The 20593-nt window shown below is 40.0% G+C and overlaps 1 protein-coding gene across 2 annotated transcripts in view; it reads left to right on the plus strand.

Moving 5' to 3' along the window:
* Window positions 1–20593, plus strand: part of LOC128734271 (pleckstrin homology domain-containing family G member 5) — a 226673-nt gene that overhangs the window by 167341 nt on the left and 38739 nt on the right. For both annotated transcript variants that reach the window (XM_053828357.1, XM_053828358.1), the window contains exon 2: window positions 16550–16648. In XM_053828357.1, coding sequence (XP_053684332.1) covers window positions 16550–16648 — 99 coding nt within the window. The remainder of the gene's footprint in view (window positions 1–16549; window positions 16649–20593) is intronic.

The raw sequence follows: 20593 nt of genomic DNA on the forward strand, positions 1-20593 counted from the left end.
TATTTTTTCAATTCAAATACATTACAAAATTGAAATAAAGCATGAAATTTACTCATAGAAAATTTTTAAGGTCAATCATTTTGTTGTAGATATCCCTTTTCTCCAAAAGTAAAAAAGGGAATATTCGCGCATTAATTTTTTTCTAAATTTTTCGGAATTTTTGTTTTAGAAAGATGATAACTTTTGAATGCATAGTCAGAATGTTGTGATATCAATATCAAAATGTCAAGAAATCTATTCTGAATACATTTTGCATATTGTCAATTCAAACCAAATTTCGTATGCAACTCTGGAGCACCAAAAGCAAAGGCCGTCTACAGACGGCTGTTGTTTAACTGTTGGATTTTCCTAGCCATTGAAGGATGTTTCTATTCCATTTGAAGCTTTGTGATTCGTAGTTGGTTCAGATCAATTTGGCTTGTGTTAAATCATCTGTTAACGTAATAGCTTTCGATTGGATGTTGGAAGCTGTCATACATCATAATGGCATGGTAGTATTGCGTCGGATGAGGGACGTGATTTGACCGAAACCCATGAGACGAATGGCTACAATATGTCTCTAGATTGTGCAGTTTTAAAGATGAATGGGTTCGTTTACTTGATTCAGTTTTCGTTGTTTGTTATTGTGATTAAGTTTACACAATACATTACTCATTCTGGTGATACGCCCACGCGAATGAGAAACAGAATATTAAAGAAGTGATTTAAAGTAGTTTGTCAAACCATAAATCTTAATTGACACACCTGGCATTGTGATCTGACCGCGTTTTTAAGTTCGTATTAAAAAATCATCAAAGCCTCTGTCATTAACATATCTGTTGTTCTAAAACAATTTAACGGAATTACAGGCTTAACTTGCTAACGTTTCAAAATTGTTTGCTAAATACCTTATCTTTCATTCCCAGCAAAGTTTTATTTTTCGCGTTAACGTAGAAAGCAACAACAACCAACTACCCTCAGCTGTTTCTGGTCTTCCAGTCGGGACAACCCAGCTTCTGGTGTAGCCATCGCAGCTTTTGTACGTCGCGTCACGTTGCAAAGTTTTCGGGAAGCTCCAGCAGCCACCCAGCAGGCAAATCCCCCTTCTGGAAATGCCAGATGAAAATTTCAAGAATGCACGTGCAGTAGAATTTTATTACTCTTGATGATCAGTCTTTAGTGTCTGTGTGTTCTGCATAACGAGCAAATATATCAGCACCATGTTTTGGGAATGGCGCTAAAAAAAATCAACTACAACTGCTAGGTCGTTGCGGAAAACTTTCAAGCAGATAACTTTTCATCGCCGGGATGCAAGCCTATTTGCCTCCGCCTGCAGCTTCAACTTTGGTTGGCACCATTATATACAGGCACATCTTTTCACCCACCAGAGTGTGTGTGCAACGGTGGTGTATCGCCTGTTTAGTTTTCGCTACATTATATAACAAAGACCTCATAAAAGTTAGTCGAATATTGCCAAATCGATTGAAGGCTCGTAAGGTCATTGAACTGGAAACTTCACTGTTGGTCACAGGCTTAGAATTTAATCATATTCGTTATAGTGTAGTTCTATCTGTCGACAACTTCACTGCGCTTACACTACCTATGGAGGTGTAGTCCAATAAAGACGCACGGTACATTGTGCTGCTGCCAAAGCGCATGAAAAACAAAGCAAAATCGTATTGTCAATTCGATAAATAAAAGGTTAAATTGTATCTTCATTGCTCTTTCGATATTGGGACCAATCGAGCAAAGTAAATAAACCTAGCAATAACCGTTCTATCAGAAGAAATGTAACGAAATTCAGCACAAAATAAATTTGCATTTCCTACTTCAGTTGGCCGAAATTTTATAGTAAATAAAGGGTAGTTTATCCTTCACTAGCTGACCCGACAAACTTCGTATTGCCACAAATTAAACTGTGCTGTCACAATTTCGAGTTTTGCAAGTTTCTGAGGAGCTCAACCTTAGATGATTCATTTTGGCAGTATTTTATTTGTATGGGAGTAGGGGCATAATTCGCCAAAGAAAAAATTCCTTCCTCATAGAACCTTCACATGCCAAATTTGGTTCCATTTGCTTGATTAGTTTTGAAGTTATGCAAAAATGTGTATTTCATTTGTACAGGAGCCCCCCTCCTAAATAGGAGAGGGGTCCTAATTCACCATAGAAAAAATTCGAGCCGCCTAAAACCCCCACATGCCTAATTTGGTTCCATTTGCTTGATTACTTCTCGAGTTATGAGGATATTTGTATTTTATTTATATGGCAGCCCCCCGTCTTAAAGAGGGCGGGGTCATAATTCGCCATAGAAAAAATTTCTGCCTCCTAAAATCCTCAAATGCCAAATTTGGTTCCATTTGCTTAATTAGTTCGCGAGTTATAAGGAAATTTGTATTTCATTTGTATGGGAGCCCCCCTTCTAAATAGGAGAGGGGTCCTAATTCACCATAGAAAAAAATCGTGCCTCCAAAAACCTCTACATACCAAATTTGGTTCCATTTGCTTGATTAGTTCTCGAGTTATGCAGAAATTTGAGTTTCATTTGTATGGGAGCCCCCCTCTTAGTAAGGGGACGGGTTTCTAACCATCATAAGAACCTTCCCCGGCCCCAAAAACCCCTGCATGCAAATTTTCATGTCGACCGGTTCAGTAGTTTTCGATTCTATAAGGAACATATAGACAGACAGATAGACAGATAGAAATTCATTTCTATAGGTATAGATTATCTCAAGAATTTTTAGACAGTTGTTTAATCGTATACGACAAAGCAATAACGTTCGTATTCGAAAGCAATTTTTCAAACGTCAATGCCTAGTATCAGCCTGAAAAGAAATACCTAGGCAAAAATAAAGGCTAAAGAAGAGTTTTTCCGTTTGCGATTTCTTTACTAGTATGCACCTCACAAAAAATATTATTTCACCATCAGATGGCGCAGTTTTACATGCAAGTGAATTTAAACGTCACTTTTCCGCAAGGAAAATATCCGACGCATTATTACCATAAGAAAAAAAATGATTGGTAGTTGCTTGCCTTGCAGTTGTCAAAATTTCTACGGTAGATAGCAAGATTTTTTCTTGAGCTATTTTCTTTTCAGCTGGATACTAGCATAGATTATTATTAAAGGAAGTAGATACGCCAGTCTTTGATTTCCTTATACACGAATAAAAAGTATGCCATCAGCACTATCTACTGGCGGTAAGGTGAACTAGACCATCATAAGGTTTTGCAAGGTGACGTCACGAATGAACCGGAATGAACTCAATTCACCCATTTGACATCCACTCGTGGTTTGTTTACTATTTGTTAGGCGAACGCGATATGCATAAATTGGAGTTAAACGTTTTAAAAGCGTATTATCCAGCAGTGTCACCCTCCAAACTACTCGGAATGGCAGTTTTTGTGCTTTTCTGACTTGCCGTTAAGGCCTTAAGCAATATTCAGTTTCAACCATGTTAACCCATGTTCCAAGTCCATGTAAACAAACCACTGATAGACGTCAAAGAAGTGAGGTTATGCTCGCCCGTGCAAAACCTTATAGTGTTTATTTCGCCTTCTCATTTTACTCACGTGTTAGTGACAGATGATATAGTCAAACGTGTGCCTATGAGAACGCTTTACGAATACTACGACAGGCTAATACACCTCTGTTGCCGTCAGGAGCCACTTTACTGACGATTAAATCTGCGAAGAGTGGCGTATCTAGTTCTTTAATAATCTAAGATACTAGACTTAAGGGGGGACCCTACTCTGGAAGGTTGAAAAATAATGGACTTTCGTAAATTTTTCTCGCATGTTGGAATTATAGTTAAGTGTTGGGGTGTTTTGGTTATAGGTTAAGCTATATTCGAATATGTATTTTCGGTTTTTTGAATGCCAAAATAGTGAATATTATGCTGGAGGCAGCTGGGCGCGTGGATGCTCTCTAGAAAATAGTTCCTTACTGGCGGTACGTACCGGGAACCAACGGAGTATCGGAAAACGGATTTCAAGGACACGGATTTGAAGCTTTAGATCAATACCTAAATTGTTACGTAGGGGTTTTTGAAAATTCGAAATAAAAGTGTTTTTTCATCAAAAATCGCCAATTGCGAGCTCATAAAAAATTGAAAAATAGAGATATCAAAAAACGGCTACGTAACAATTTAGATAATTCATTTTTACATGCTGAAAAAAATATTTCTGCCAAATCGGACCACTAGATTCTGAGATACACGTACCGCCAGTTGAGAAAGAATGGTTTCGAGAAAAATGCGTTTAAAGTTTCGTCCAGCGATGCACTTCCCTTGAGCTGACCCCACAGTTTGTGCTATAACTTTCTAACGAGATCAGATATCAAAACACCCTTTTGGCGTGACATTTCTGAAGGTATAAACCTCTCGAAAATGCAAAAAAAATAAAATTCAAGTTTTTCCGACTTTCCAGAGTAGGGTCCCCCCTTAACGGGAAATTAGCAGTCATCAACTTTTCGTCGGAGAGCCCAATTTCGGTAGCAGTTTGTTGGGCCCAAAATCGGGGTTCTGTTTATAAATATGTAAATACTGCATTCTTCTTGCCAATTTGAACACAGCGAATATATTTTCATGAACAGAATTTTTGTATCAAACTAAAAAACTGCTTTTAACCGTTATGTGTGCGACAAAAAAACACCTTTAGCAGGGCGACAAGGGTACCCGGATACCCAAAATTGATATTGTTATAACATCAATAATTTTAAACCGATTTTGATGAAATAGGTGTCATTTGATTCGTTAATTTATCTAGTTCTGAATTCCTTGGCTATTTGGCCATTAAAAGACATTCGGGGCCCGAAAATCCGGAATTCCGATAGACTGTCCGCTGTGAGGTAGAGAACTGATTGTATTGCAGGAAAATCAGTCATGCGGATGTAAAAAGTCTAAAAATTCATGCAATGAACTATTTCATATAATGAGATGAATCAGGTTGGCCATTCCGGAGTAGGTTCCTGTGGGGTCATGGGTGGCCAGTCTAGGATTGGAGGTAAAACCTAGCAATATGGGTATCAAAGTTCTTGGAATTAGTTCGGTAGGTGATATTTTTTACATTTCGTTGTATTTTGATTGGTTATTTCGAAAATGGTTTCTACGGGGTCACAGATGATACCGCAGGATTTTAAATAATGCTTAGCATTGGCAGAACAGTTTAAAACGTAGAACCATCCGTTATACATTTGGAACCAGTTCCGAAATTATTAATCAGTACTAAACTGGCCATATCAGTTCAAAACATCTAAAAGATCCGCCAAACAAATCATAATATTGGATTAGGCACCCAACTGGACATCTGTAACCCTACAGGAACCCAATTCTGGAATGGCCAATGCGATCTAAAGTCACCAATTTATATAATAATATGAAAAAAGGGTCCACAATGTCAAGTTCAAAACTAATAGCTTTACTGAAGGCTGATATTCTTTCAAAACAAGCGGCTTCCCTCGTTTTATCGGACGTTGCTCCGGAATTACCGATTCCCGGGAACTACATGTCATTTGATGGCCAAATGCTTTATCTAATCAAAACTAGATAAATGTACGAATCAAATGCCACTGGTTTCGTCCAAATCGGTTCAAGATAGCCAAAGTTATGAACATAGCAAATCATGGGTACCCGGGTACCCTTGTCGCCCTCCTACGTAATAAAAAAATTCAAGTGCCTCTCATTGCTAATCCCCTTTATGGATATGCACCAAAAAAACCTCAATTACTTAAGATCAACGAGTTGTACGATGTCGCAACATTTCAAAAACGTATGTTTTAAATTGAATGAGTTATAACTATTTTAAAACTGAAAAGGTACCCGGGTACCCTGTTGCACACATAACAGTTAAAATTGGCAGAATCGATGACGACTAATCTCACCTTACGACAGAAACGCAAGCTCATTGCTTTGCTAGCTATAGCGGTAAAACATTACGAACTGTGTTGCCAATTTGATCAATTTTTTTACTTTTGGAACGTTTGAAACAGTAACTGAATTGTCCCTGGAATCCAACGATCAAGTAAAAGCACAATATGACACATAGAAAGAAATCGTTTAAGAAACATCGTCCTACACAATGCATGTTGTGAAGTAACTAACATTTGTAGGATTTTTACATTTGTATGATTTTAAATTCAACATTAAAAGCAACACTTACAGAGACTATAGATTACGAACGCACTGAGACACTCAAAATCCGCTAAATTTTGAAACAAAACGGAGAGTACCATCATTAATAAAGGTAACTCTCCGCTTTCGTTCAAAATTTAGCAGTTTTTGAGTGTCTCAGCGCCTCTGTAATCTATAGTCTCTGTAGCAACACTCGAGGGCTGCAGTGGCCATGTTGCCATGGGCCATGTTGGAAAAATGAGATATTTTTGCTAGGGCGATGGAATCATCGCAAGTGTCTCGTCTGTTTGTCTGTGATGTTACTATTATTCGTTTGAGACACAGGATGCAACTAACTCTCTATTCAATGTAACAATTTTTTAACGTCTCCCAATTTCTGAGTCGAGTCTGAGTGCGCTGCTTGGCCGTAAGTGCACACATGAACCAACCGGGCTTAATTTTTCCAAACGCCAACTTATTGCTGGCGAGGGCCTCTGGTATAATATTGGTTGCGATTGGCATATCACCGTATGCCTTTCGGAACCTAATGTTTGAGGGCGCAACCTCGACTTTGAGCTGGTCCCTCAGAGCATATTGCAGGTCAACCGCCATCGTAACCTCGTCGATGTTTTTATACTCGACAAGAATATGTTACAACATGGCATTGAAAGCGGGTCATTGCACAAGGACTTCTCCACCAGTCTCTTGTACTGCAAGCTCTGAACTATCGGGTCGTTTGCAAGCTTGTAGTGCATCTCCCCCGGTTAGGTGCGTTGGGTCTTTACCACGTTCGCTCCAAGCTCTTGCAGCCTTCACCTTACGGAGTAAATCAACGTACGACAGTTTATCTGTCAGCTTTACTACTAACACATCGCCCTTATCGGTCTTCTTCGGTTTTGGCTTTACAGCTGCGGCCTTCTTTGGTTTCTTGGTAGGCTATTTCCACCTCGCCACGCGCCATTCGTGCCTCTTTACTACCGGCGTCGGCACCCCGCTTTGCGTTTTGCGCTTGGAAAGCGATGTGCGCGTCCGATTTGACATGGCCATAGCCTTAGCGACAGCGGTAAGAGCTTCGGCGATCCCACACAGTTTCAACAGCCTAGCCGGGCAGCTATAACGGTAAAGCGAATGCTCACCGCTAGCTTCGGAATGTCTAAATGGACGTTAGACATCGAACTAATGAATGAGTTCAACTCGTCCATCAACATTTATGTCTCCTCCAACTTGCTACACTTCTAGAGGGTTCGCTTCCGCTACTTCCTCGGTTGAGTCCTAGTTCGGAAGCATCGTCTGTTCTTTCAGTCACTGTCTCATGCCTTCTTGGCGTGACTGGCGAGCAGCCGATTTTGATAAATCGGTCCATTTCATGGGTCTCAAGCCGCTAGATTCATTCGCCTTTAAGATCCCATGGTTATCTTTACAAGAAGTGAGGCCATGCGAGGGATGTACCGCTATCTTTCATAGGGATACGGTGCAGAGCTAAATCGGCGCTAGTCAGGTCGCATCTGTGCGCTTTTCCACCCTTTTAGTAGATGGGACAAACCACTCCTTCCATCTATTCTCCCGGTTACTTTTCCTCCTCCCAAATCCTCGAAATAACCCAGTGTAGAGCCTTTGCTAGCGTTTCTCCGCCATGTTTATCAAGCTCTGCCGGTAGGCGGTCCTTCCCAGTGGCTTTATTGGTCTTCAGCAGCCCGATTTCTCGTTTGACTTCTTGGAGATCAGGTGCTAGGACATTACTATCTTCTGTGGGCGCTCCTAGGTTAATTTCCGTTCCGCCTCCTTCTTTGACTTCGCCATTGAGGTGTTCATCGAAAAACTGCTTCCACCTGTCGACCACCTCGCGCTCGTTTGTAATTAGATTCCCTCCCTCGTCCCTACATATGTCAGGTTTCGGTGTATAGCCCTTCCGAGTTTGGTTCACCTTCTCATAAAACTTGCGCGTGTCATTAGCTCGGAATAGTTGCTCTAATTCTTCAAGATCTCTGTCTTCCTTCTGGAGCTTTTTCTTCCTCAGGATCGTGGTCAACTGGTTCCTAGCTCGTCGGTATTTGGCCAGGTTCTCTCTAGTAGCAATACTTAGATAATTTTTCCAAGCATTTTTTTTCTCCTCCACCGCTTGTTGGCATTTTCCATCAAACCAATCATTTTGTGTACTCCGAGGCTCAATACCTAGTGTCGAGCGCCGATGGACTAGCGTATTGTGCCCCAACCGTCTTCGAGGTTTAAAGCACCTAACTCCTCGGAAGAAGGCAGTGTCTCATTCAATACTCGCGCGTAGTTCTCGGCAACTTGTGGGTTATCTAGCTGCCTGATGTTCAGTCGAGGAGGGCGACTTTGACGTGGTCAATTTGGTTCATTGTACGTTGGTCAGGTGATCTCCATGTGGCTTTGCGGATATCTTTGCGCGGGAAAAAGGTGCTTCGGATCACCAGGCCTCGGGAAGCTGCGAAGTTTATACATCGTTGGCCGTTATTGTTCGTGTCGCTGTACAGGCTATGGGGTCCTACCACCGGTCTATACATCTCTTCCCTACCGACCTGGGCGTTCATATCCCCGATGACGATCTTGATGTCCCGTGACGAGCAGCTGTCGTACGTTGCCTCCAGCCTCGCGTATAACGCTTCTTCCTCATCGTCGGGTCTACCTTCGTGCGGGCAGTGCACGTTAATGATACTATAATTGGAAAAACGGCCCTTTATCCTCAATACACACATTCTCTCGTTGATCGCCTTCCAATCTATCATTGGCTTATAGGACTTGAGCTACGCTCGCCTCTTTCGCCACCTGCAGGTACTAAGTACTCCCCTAGGTACCCCCCTTTCCCTGTTAGCACACAGCCAAGGGTACAACCATTTACTTACTTAGGTGACTTTACGTTCTAAAACAAATCCTGTTGAACAAAGTTTCTCCAATTCACTCGGTTGTGGACTACCGCTTTCCAATTCCTCCGCCAGATCTCGCTCCACCTAGCCTAACCATCTTGCTCGCTGTGCTCTTGGTAATCTTATTCCTACCAGATTTGAGACGAACACCATCTTTGCAGTGTAGTTGTCCTGCATTTCTGCAACATGCCCTGCCATCATATCGGTCCAGCTTTAGCCACTTTTTGATTACTGGGTTCGCCATAGACCTGTGCGAGTTCATGGTTCATGCTTCATACTCTATTCTGATGTACGTCGCCGAAGATCGTTCTTAGCACTCGTGGTTCGAAAACACCGAGCACTCGCAGATCCTCCTCGAGCATTGTCCATGTTTCATGCCCGTAGAGAATAACTGGTCTGCTGAGCGTGTCTAGTACAGGGTACACTTTATACGGGGGCTTAGTCTACTCGACCGCAACTGCTTGGGAAGCCCAACGTAAGCACAACTTCTGCTGATAATACGCTTCCGTATCTCACAGCTAGTGTCATTGTTCGCCGTTACTAGTGAGCCAAAGTAACCCTAATTCGTCAACTACCTCAAACTCATCGCCGTTGATCAGTATATTACTGCCCAAGCGGCCTCGGTTCCGCTAGCTAGCTGCCAGCCAAAGACTGGTATTTAGTTAAGCCCGGGCCCGGTTGCGTCCCAAACGGCATTGCGTGGAGGTAGAGATAAGAGCTCCCGCTCCCGTAAGGGTTCCCGCTATCTGGTTGGTACAAGGTTAAACTTGACCCTAACCGGCCTACAACCCGCTTAGTTTGGGCCTTTACCGGCCAGTTAATAGTAAGCTGAAAAGGCAACAAGTATGGTAAATGAGTTGTACTCGTTCATCAATGCGAGCCTCAATGTACATTTGGATATAGAGTAGTTGACGGTAAGTCTGCCCTCTACCGTTCAAGCGGCAGGCAGAGATGAAATAGCGAAAGTTAGTAAAAATCGATGCGAGGGTGAGATGGCCGAAACACTTATAAAGGCCGTAGCTAATGGCGTAGGTCCGACTACTTCGAGACTGGTGTTAAACTAGCTTATTGCTAAACGGAAAACCTTGACACCAGAGGAAAAGCGAAGATGATTCTGCTGGTACAAGCGAGCATGATGGCCACGACGAAACCGCCTGCCAAGAAGCCTAAAGAAGCTACGGAGGCGAGACGGAACACAGGCGAGGCGGACGAATTTCTCTTCGAGCTAACAAAATCCCAATAGTTCAGTGCTCGAAGTCCAAGGTGCTGGTAGGAAAGCTCCTAGGTCAAGGCCATATCGTAGTGTACTCTAGTCGAGTACAGAAACGTCGACGACTCGACGAGATCATGGCGGCAATTGATCTGTAGAGCGCGTTGAGGGACCAGCTCAACAGGCCACCTCACTCCCTCTGAGATCGGGATGCGAAAGCATATGGAAATTTGCAGATCGCAACAATCATAGCACCAGAGGCAAACGCCAGTGGAAATGTTGTTATCTACGACTGGAGCACCAAATGAAATTCGATTACAACTATATGAAATATCATGCTTTTGTCGCGTAACTTTTCAAAACGACCTAAGTAGCATTGAGACTCTTTTCTGTAACCCTGCCTGACGATGATGAGGGAATATTGTCGTATTTCAACGCGAGTTTTCTTACATTTGCATCGCCGTGAGAAACGTAAGAGAGGAGAGACGAAGAGAATGACTCATTGTTACTTCGGTTCTTTTGAAAAGTTACACGAGATTGAAGAAATCATTTTCTTTAAAGGGCGGACACAAAATTAAATTTACTATCAATTATCTTGTATTTATTTGAACAAAACCAAATTTATATGGCAGTTTTCTACAAGTATTATGTTCAATTTACACAACTTGGATCAATTATTAGAGGTTGTATGGTAAAATACTCAATGCTTTCACCTAACGCCTTCGTCGTATGTTCGAATCGCGGCTAGGCGATGCTTGCTAGATAGAGTCAGTAGGATTGTTACACTCGCCCCGTAGTTTTCCTGTACTCTAACAGCCGGCTGCGAAGTCTGTCGATAAAGAAGGGTAATGTCTATTGACGGTTTAAGCCCACGGCTTTGCTTTTTAACGCCTTCCATAAGAGTTCGTACAGTCGTATCCGATACCTTTTGCTCATTTTTATCTACTTCCTTAACATGTACTTTGCATTTTTTGCTTTCGCCTTAATCTTTCTAGGTTCCTGCTTCATCATTGCCCAATAGGTATCAATCGAATGTAGGTAGGGGCCGTTCGGTACGTTCATCTCCTTGGGGACAAAATACCCAACTCCTATCCCTAGCTCCTCGTGGTATCAGCCGAGATACGAGCAATCTTAGTGGAGATTGGATAATCAACCCCAGTGTCCAATTGATTGAATGATCGTTGGCTTGTGCTAACTGTCCAATTCAAGGAGTGTAAATTAATCAGAATGTTGGGGAAGAATAAATGCTTAATGCGAGAAATGTAGATTCAGGCAAACTGAAAATTCTTGATATTAGGCCAAAAATATACCACTAAGCCGTGGTGTAATTGGTTAAACAACACGCTCAACTAGAGATTGGGAGCTGTGAGTTCGACTCTCACCTTCGCTAAGTCTATATTTTTGGCCTAATATCAAGAATTTTCAGTTTGCCTGAATCTACATTTCTCGCATTCAGCATTTATTCTTCCCCAACAGAAAAGTAAATCCGACTGCTATACGTCGTTGAAAATTAATCAGAATGTTTTCGGTATGATATTGTACTGAATGCAGGTTTTGATAATTAACTGAGATAAGCATTTTATATATTCGTGAAATGTTCCAAGAAAATTTTATCTCTTAGCAAACCCAAGTTTTATCAAATTCATAAGATAATGCTATAAAAATCACATTTTATTTAATGGTTCTGATCGGGAATGCTTGCAAAAGTGTTTCTTTTTGTTCTTTAGTGTAACCTAACGAACAGTTCTTCCTTTTGCTGGATACAACAGTTTTATTTTTTATACATATTTTATATCCCTTTCTGCAAGCACTTCGGGTTGAACGTTAAATGTAATTTCCCGTCCGCAATTCGACAATAAAAATATCTTTCTTTTAATCAATTTGTCCCGTTCGTAAAACCGTTGACTCAACATAAAGCATTTAACAATAACTGATATTACCGAAAATGAATACCATCGAGTGGGGTTGAGAGAATTTTATTTTATTTCGTTCCTTAAAAATGGGTTTATAATTCATCATTTTATCTTCAGGTATAAATGGCAACTCACGAAGATAAAATGAACGTAAATATTTCCCACCCTATCGAATTATAGAGCTATAACCGGCTACGGTCAATCGAGTAGGACTTTTTGCCATATTTGCAATCACAATCTGAGATGGCTTCATTCAAACTTGTGTATGTTCGAGAAAAATCGAAACTCATTATATTTTTATAACTGATTACTTCTTTCCCTAGTGGCAGACGAAAGGAAATAAAACTTGGTTTCACGCCGATAAATAATGCTACTCACCAAATTGAATTGTTCACTGAAATTTTGTAACTGTTGGTCGGAAGTAAACCCACAAATGAGTCACGAATCAACTGACCAAAACGTGAATTTGATAACCGCAAATATGCAGGATATCTGTTAACAAGGCATACAAATTTGCGCAGCGGTTTCCGGTGTTAACCACGGCGAATAAAACGATACTGCTTTTTAGATGTATATAATGGACGAACACGTTCAACGAAGCGAGAACATAAAACATCGAAAACTAGTTCGAAGCTATGAGCAAATATTGCCCGCATGTGATATTCAACAATCGCCTTCACCGGGCAGCATTGTTGAGCAAAAACCGTCATCTCCATCGATGACAATGGTGTTATCGCCCACAAGCAGCATGGCAGCCAGCACAGCCGCCATCAATAGTACTACAGCAATGATTCAATCACCCAAAACACCCTCTCCAAACAGTATTTCACCGATGACCATCAGCAATAGTTTCGAGCAGGTCGCCTCGAATTCACCTCCTAAGTATCAGATATACCACCAGTTTAGTCGAATATCCAACTCGACCCAACAGTTCATCCAACGACAGCAGCAGCAACAATATCAACAAAACTCACCAAAAGGGCAGTTAACGTCACCTACAAATCAGCAGCAATCACCATTAAGTCGAAAGGCCAGCCTTACAAACACACCTTCGCCGGGCGAACCAGTCGACTCGCGAATCTCGAGACCCTCTAACTACTATCATCATTCTCTACAGCAATCGAAACCTATGGACCAAAGAAGCAATAACCCTTTTATACTAAATTTTAACAACATATCTAAATGTTGCCTGAAAAATTCACCCCCATCGTCCAACTCACCATGTTCATCCTCACCCACGTCGGGCGGTGGAGCCGCCGGATCCCAGACACACCCCATATCATCACCCTCCGTTCCCGCTCGCCGAAGTCGTTCGTTGCTTCTCAAATCGTCCTCTCCGCAAGCACAGCAACCGATCGGCGGACAGTTACCGATGCCCCAAGCAACGACTCCCGGTCCACCCGTTCCACCCAGGCTCAGCAAATCACCGACCGTGGGCAGTAGTACGGCTACATCAGCATCTACCCCTGCGCTGACACCACCGACCATTACGAGTACCAGTTGCTGTTCAATTACACCGACGACGATTGTACCTAATGAAAAACTACCACAGGAGGCCACCTCGCAGCCCATTCCACACACCACAGACGACGGCCCACCGGGGATGATCAACATTCGCAAAAAGCGCGACGATTTTCTGAAAACTACCATGAAGATTTGTTTGGTAGTGTCTCCTCCGTCTTGTAAATTGCAGGTTAGTACGAGACTGCACAAGCTAAGGCATGTTTGGTTAGTTACACAATGCATGACTAATGTTCAGTTTATCTGCTTTCGTATATTTTTATGCATTTGATGGAAAATCTCCTTTTTTCTGTTAATCAAATTGTTCGTGAACCGTGATTATAGCAGAATCTCTAGATAGTAGGTACTCTTGCTTTCATTCGGCTTTGAAAACGAAAGTATACAGACAGCATTACTACATTTGAATGAAAAATACACTGTCATTTCCCATCTGCACGAAGTTTGCGAGTATAATAAAAAATAACAAATGGAAAGCTCCCCATCAGCAACACCAACCATCATGGCCTATTAATGATTCGTAAAGTACTTCAAGTGTCGAGTAGAGTGCAGTCATTTTTCAAGAATAATGACGCGAGCCGGATACAAGTGAAAAGTGTTCCGTCGCTCACCGACAACAGGATACCGGTGTAAATGGTGCGAGCGTCGGCAGGTGTGCAAATATTCCTTTCGTTTTTAGAAATTTTAGATTTGAAACTGAAATCGTACATTTGATACTGAAAGTTGAAAATTGAAAATTGAAAATTGAAAATTGAAAATAGAAAATTGAAAATTGAAAATTGAAAATTGAAAATTGAAAATTGAAAATTGAAAATTGAAAATTGAAAATTGAAAATTGAAAATTGAAAATTGAAAATTGAAAATTGAAAATTGAAAATTGAAAATTGAAAATTGAAAATTGAAAATTGAAAATTGAAAATTGAAAATTGAAAATTGAAAATTGAAAATTGAAAATTGAGTAGTTAAAAGCGAAAACTAAACAGTGTAAAATAAAAGTGAAAAGTGAAAAGTGAAAAGTGAAAAGTGAAAAGTGAAAAGTGAAAAGTGAAAAGTGAAAAGTGAAAAGTGAAAAGTGAAAAGTGAAAATTGAAAAGTGAAAAGTGAAAAGTGAAAAGTGAAAAGTGAAAAGTGAAAAGTGAAAAGTGAAAAGTGAAAAGTGAAAAGTGAAAAGTGAAAAGTGAAAAGTGAAAAGTGAAAAGTGAAAAGTGAAAAGTGAAAAGTGAAAAGTGAAAAGTGAAAAGTGAAAAGTGAAAAGTGAAAAGTGAAAAGTGAAAAGTGAAAAGTGAAAGGTGAAAAGTGAAAAGTGAAAAGTGAAAAGTGAAAAGTGAAAAGTGAAAAGTGAAAAGTGAAAAGTGAAAAATGAAAAGTGAAAAGTGAAAAGTGAAAAGTGAAAAGTGAAAAGTGAAAAGTGAAAAGTGAAAAGTGAAAAGTGAAACGTGAAACGTGAAAAGTGAAACGTGAAAAGTGAAAAGTGAAAAGTGAAAAGTGAAAAGTGAAAAGTGAAAAGTGAAAAGTGAAAAGTGAAAAGTGAAAAGTGAAAAGTGAAAAGTGAAAAGTGAAAAGTGAAAAGTGAAAAGTGAAAAGTGAAAAGTGAAAGTGCAAAATGAAAAGTGAAAGGTAAAAAGTGAAAAGCGAAAAGTGAAAAATGAAAAGTGAAAAGTGGAAAATGAAAAATGAGGAGCGTAGAGAGAAGAGTGAAAAGTAAAAAGTGAAAAGCAAAGAATAAAAGGTAAAAAGTGAAATGTGAGGAGTGAAAAGAGAAAGGTGTAAAGTGAAAAACGCAAAGCGAAAAGCGAAAGGTAAAAAATGAAAAAAGAAATGTAAAAAGTGAGAAGCAAAAAGTAAAAGTAAAAAGTGAAAGATAAAGGCCGAAGTGTGAAAAGTAAAATTCAAAAAAATTAAAACAAAAGGTGCAAGGTAAGAGTTGGCAGGTAAAAAGTGAAGAGTGACAAATGAAAAATTAAAAATTAAAAATGAGAAGCGATAAGAGAACTGTGGAAAGTGAAAAATGAAAAGTGATAAGTGATCAGTGCTAATTTAATTTGTAATAGAAAATTTCACACAAAATTGAAACAAGAAAATCTGACGTCGGACAATTCGAAAATAACAACATGCGTACTATTGTATACAACTGTAAGCAACAATGCCTTCCTAAAAATGTCCTGCCGTTATAATCTTACAACCGAAGTCCAATTTATTTTGCATACATTGTAGCACAGCACATAATACTGCGTACAGTTTCCTGACAAAACCATTTTCCACGATTCACGAATATTTCAACGTTGATTATGCTTCTAGACTCATTCTCCCCAGCTGCCGGGAAAGTAACGAAATCCTACTTGGAAACTTCCTGCCGTGACACTAGCCCATTCTTATTTATTCTGATCACACACAAGAAATATTAATATCACCATAACATCCACTCCATGCAAAAGATTTGAACGAGGTTTGATATTTCTTCTTTTTTTTGTTCTGCATCTAAAATGTTTATCACACCCACTTAACACTTCTATTTATCACACAGCTTTTTGTTTCCGAGTACCATCTTAGAACATTTTTACCAGATTGCACTCAGTTTTTCCACTGTGCGCATGATGAATAGACGCTCGTTCACAATCATAAAATCATCCGTTTTGCTTTCGCATACTTTCAGGACGTACCCGCGATGCAACCTCTTATTTAGCATAACGCCGCTGCCAATTAGCGTCTTGTATTTTACGGGTTGAGTAGTTTGCATCCCTTTGTCGGCTGGATGTATTATAAAAGCCTCTTACTGCAAACCCTATGCGGAAGTTGTAATTAATGTTCAGTCTGATTCAGTTTGCTAATTAAATTTTTGTTGTTCACTGCACTTTGCATTTTAAGAGCAATTTTTAGTATCGCCAATTTCACACCGCGTTGTAGCTATAACTTTATCGTGTTTTTCTGTTTGCTTTTCAGTTGAAATCAAGAAGCCTAACCCACCTAGATAAGTTGGAACCTCATATAGCACCGCAATCAAGCATTCCGATTGACTACCACCAACTGGAGAGATGCAAAGTAAGTATTAATTGGCCCTTAATTATGAAATCGATTCTATTATTACAATTGTTAATAACCTCATTTTCTATTATTATTAGTCACTTGAGAATGTTTATTACGCGTTGAACTTGTTTATATAGTGATCTTTTTGATGTCATCTTGTATTATTCTAATGAAATATAAGCTGGTGTTATTCTTATAACACAGAATTTACTATATAATTACCGTTTAAAAGAATTATTAAGTCTGACATACCACAACATACCTATATCTTTTATTATGCTGACTCTAAAATGTTCACAATTTCTTATCAAACAATTAGACAGATGTTGTAGAGTTTTTTCGCTCAACTTTGGTTAACTTTTTAACATAATGGGCGGGTTCTTACCGGCAATTAAATGCACCCTTAGATGCATCCTACGCATATAAGAGGGGAAAAGAGAATTCCTGCTCAGTCACAGTAAAACACGAAAACCATAAGATTTCCTGATTGTGATGAAAGCAACTTTTTACTCTCAAACAAAGAATACGACTTCTCAAGTCGTTTGAAACAATTAAGGAACGTGACTATAAAAATTTTAGGAAGATACTCGTATATAAGCACAGGTCCTTGTAGGCATTGAAATGTGAAAATTTAAACAATTACAGCAAAACATTTTACATTGACCGCAATTAACCTTCTTGGTTGAGATTGAGTTCTTAAAAGTTGAGATAAACTTGGACTGTAGTTGAGAAAATCATCGCGAATGTTGAACTGTTCAATTTTACCCGCATTTTTCCACGTAACAAAGCAACAGTTTTCCATATCAGATGGTGTTTTGATTGTTTTTCGTTAGGAAAATCTGGACAATTTGGTGGATTCATACTTCTTTCAATAAAATTAAACATACCGACATCCCAGCTGTAATAGCAGCGGGTTAAATCGGACCAGAACAGCGCAGGATCTTCGTGTGATCGAATGAATGGCAAAGTCATCTTCCGAAGATACTTATAAAGCCCTATAAAGGGATTCATAGTGACTCCACTGACGAAAATCTTTGTTTTCTTTCCACAACTACACATGCCCAGCCAAATCAACTTGCGTCGAATTTAGCTGCGTAGACAAATTTAAACATACCCGGAGAATCCCCTTACATGTAGGGTAACAAATACATTTTGGGCACCCTCAGCAGCTGTGCATAATTTGGACAATTTTTACAGCAAAATTAAATGGAAGTATCCAAATTATGTAGGTTTAGCTGCTGCAGGGGTCCAAAATAGGTTGGTCCAACCATAACAAGGTAATATTGTTGACCTGAGTCGGAAGACCATAGAGGGCTACCGGTCCGATTAGTGTTGTGTACATTTTCAGCTTCATGTGGCGGCCTATAGTCTGGGACCGAATTATCTTGTAAAAGTCCGATTTTCAGCTTCAATGCGTCGCACCGTGGGATGAGACCCAAATCTAGGTGGACTAAAGTAGTTACGCTAAAACCGTTAGTCCTAGGTAGATAGTATCTTCGGAGTAAATTTGTTATTTCAGCTTTCGCATTTTTTGGTGTATATGACATTAGAGTGACCATCATGGTAAGCGAGTGCAAAATATAAACTTTTTTATGGCTTAAGTTAGCTGAACAAAATGTTCAGCAAAGTTAAAGAACATTGAATTTTAAGTAACTTTGCTAAACAAATGAAAGTTCTATCTCTTATGGTTGATGGGCTGGAGCTATTTAAAGTTTTTTTGGTCGGGGTGGACCTAAAATATCAGTTTGATTTGCTACTTTTGAGCAGTTTTTACGTTATTGACATTTGAAAAAACCATATGTTTTAGAAAAAATACCCGTAGCTTCGGAACCGAAGGAGATAGCAACTTGATTCCTTTAAACAAAATGTGCGTTTTCCATGCGTGTGACAGTACTCAGAAGGCATGATTTGTCAGAAATGAACACGAAAGAAGATATAAAGAAAAAACTGATGTTTTAGGTCCATCCCGATCAAAAAACTTTAAATAGCTCCCGGTTGATGGGCGGATAGATAAGGATAGAACTTTTATTTCCTTAGCAAAGTTACTTAAAATTTAATGTTTTTTAACTTTGGTGAACATTTTATTCAGCTAACTTAACCCATAAAAAAGTTTACATTTTGCACTCGCTTACCATGATGGTCACTCTAATGTCATATACACCAAAAAATGCGGAAGTTAAAATAACAAATTTACTCCGAAGATACTATCTACCTAGGACTAACGGTTTTAGCGTAATTAATTTTGTCCACCTAGATTTGGGTTTCATCCCACGGTGCGTCGTATAACTTCATTACTCGTGTACCAACAACAGGTGGTGACCAGATTACCAACAACAGCTGATCATCGTCTTTAATAGTTACTGTCCATTAAAGTCTTGCAAAGTTATCTTTTCTACTTCTCATATATTTGTTTTGACTGTTATCTCGATCGTCCTAGCCACTACTTTTAGTCTAGTCTTACTTACTTACTCAGCTAGCTTGCCATCCTAAAACAAAGCCTGATGAATAAAGTTTCTCCAATTTACTCGATTATGAGCTACCACTCTCCAATTCCTTGAACACCGAGTACTCTTCGCATGATTTCGCTCCATCTGGTCTAACCATCTTGCTCGCTGCACCCCTAGTCGTCTTCTTCCTACCGGATTTGAAGTGAACACCATCTTTGCAGGGTAGTTGTTCGGCATTCTTGAAATATACCCTGCCCATCGTATATATCCAACTTTTGTCACCTTTTCAAACCTGAGTTCGCCATAGAGATGCACGAATTCATGGTTCATACTCCACTCTCCTGTACACCGCCAAAGATCGTTCTTAGCACTCGTCTTTCGAAAACTCCAAGCACTCGCATTGTCCATGTTTCATGCCCGTAGAGAACAGCCGGTTTAATAAGCGTCTTGTACAGGATGCACTTTGTACGGAGATTTAGTCTGTTCGACCGCAATTGCTTATGAAGTTCATAGTAAGCATGACTACCGCTGATAATACCCCTCCGGATCTCACGATCCGGCTCGTGACATTGTCCGCCGTTACCAGTGAGCCAAGGTAGACAAATTCATCCAAACTACCTCAAACTCATCGTAGTCGATCGTCACATTACTGTCCAAGCGGCGTCGGTCGGCCACTGCTGGCCAGCAGGTACTTTTTTAGACGTATTTACCGCTTTAGTCCGGTTTAGGTTAGTCAAGAGAGGTTTTCTGATGCTCAAATTTGTTTACCACCCCTGCAGGGTTTTACTCTTGACCAGTTACTCTGGTAACCAAATATTGGAAGATATTCTATTTTTTTCACAATTCACTCGACATAGCAAGATCACGATTTTCTTAACGTTCTTCTTTGCAGTGCTCTTTTACTGCACAAAACTTTCTAATCCTAATGTTCGCGAATGAAATTTTTTCGAATCGAAAAATTTTGAAAGGGGAAACTGTTGAATGTGTATAAACAAATTCGATGGTTGCTAACCATTAGCTCGCACTACTGTTCTGTTCTTGGTCTGGTGCAAGGTTAGTCAAGAGAGGTTTTCTGATGTTCAAATTTGTTTTTCACCCCCGCTGGGTTACCCTTGACGATCACCGAAATTTTCAAAGCGGAAACTGTTGAATGTATAAACAACGTCGATGGTTGCTAACCAATCGTTCCGCTCACTTCTGTTCTACAAACTGTGAAAACTAGATCACCTATTTTAACTCACCTTGGTCTGGTGTATTGCTCAGCCGCCGCCACAGATGTTCTGCCGATAATATTCATGTCATCGGCAAAGCAGACGAATTGACAGAATTTGTTGAAGATCGTGCCGCGCGTGTTGTAGCGCTATGTTGACCAGCAAGCAGGAGAAACCATCACCTCGATGAAGCCCTCTGTGTAATTTGAATGAGCTTGACAATTCACCCGAGATCCGAACATGGCACTGTGTATCATCCATCGCAGTTTGAATCAGTTTGATGAGCTTTTTGGGGAAGCTAT

The sequence above is a fragment of the Sabethes cyaneus genome, chromosome 2 (genome assembly GCF_943734655.1).
Source record: "Sabethes cyaneus chromosome 2, idSabCyanKW18_F2, whole genome shotgun sequence".
NCBI classification, from domain to species: Eukaryota; Metazoa; Arthropoda; class Insecta; order Diptera; family Culicidae; genus Sabethes; species Sabethes cyaneus.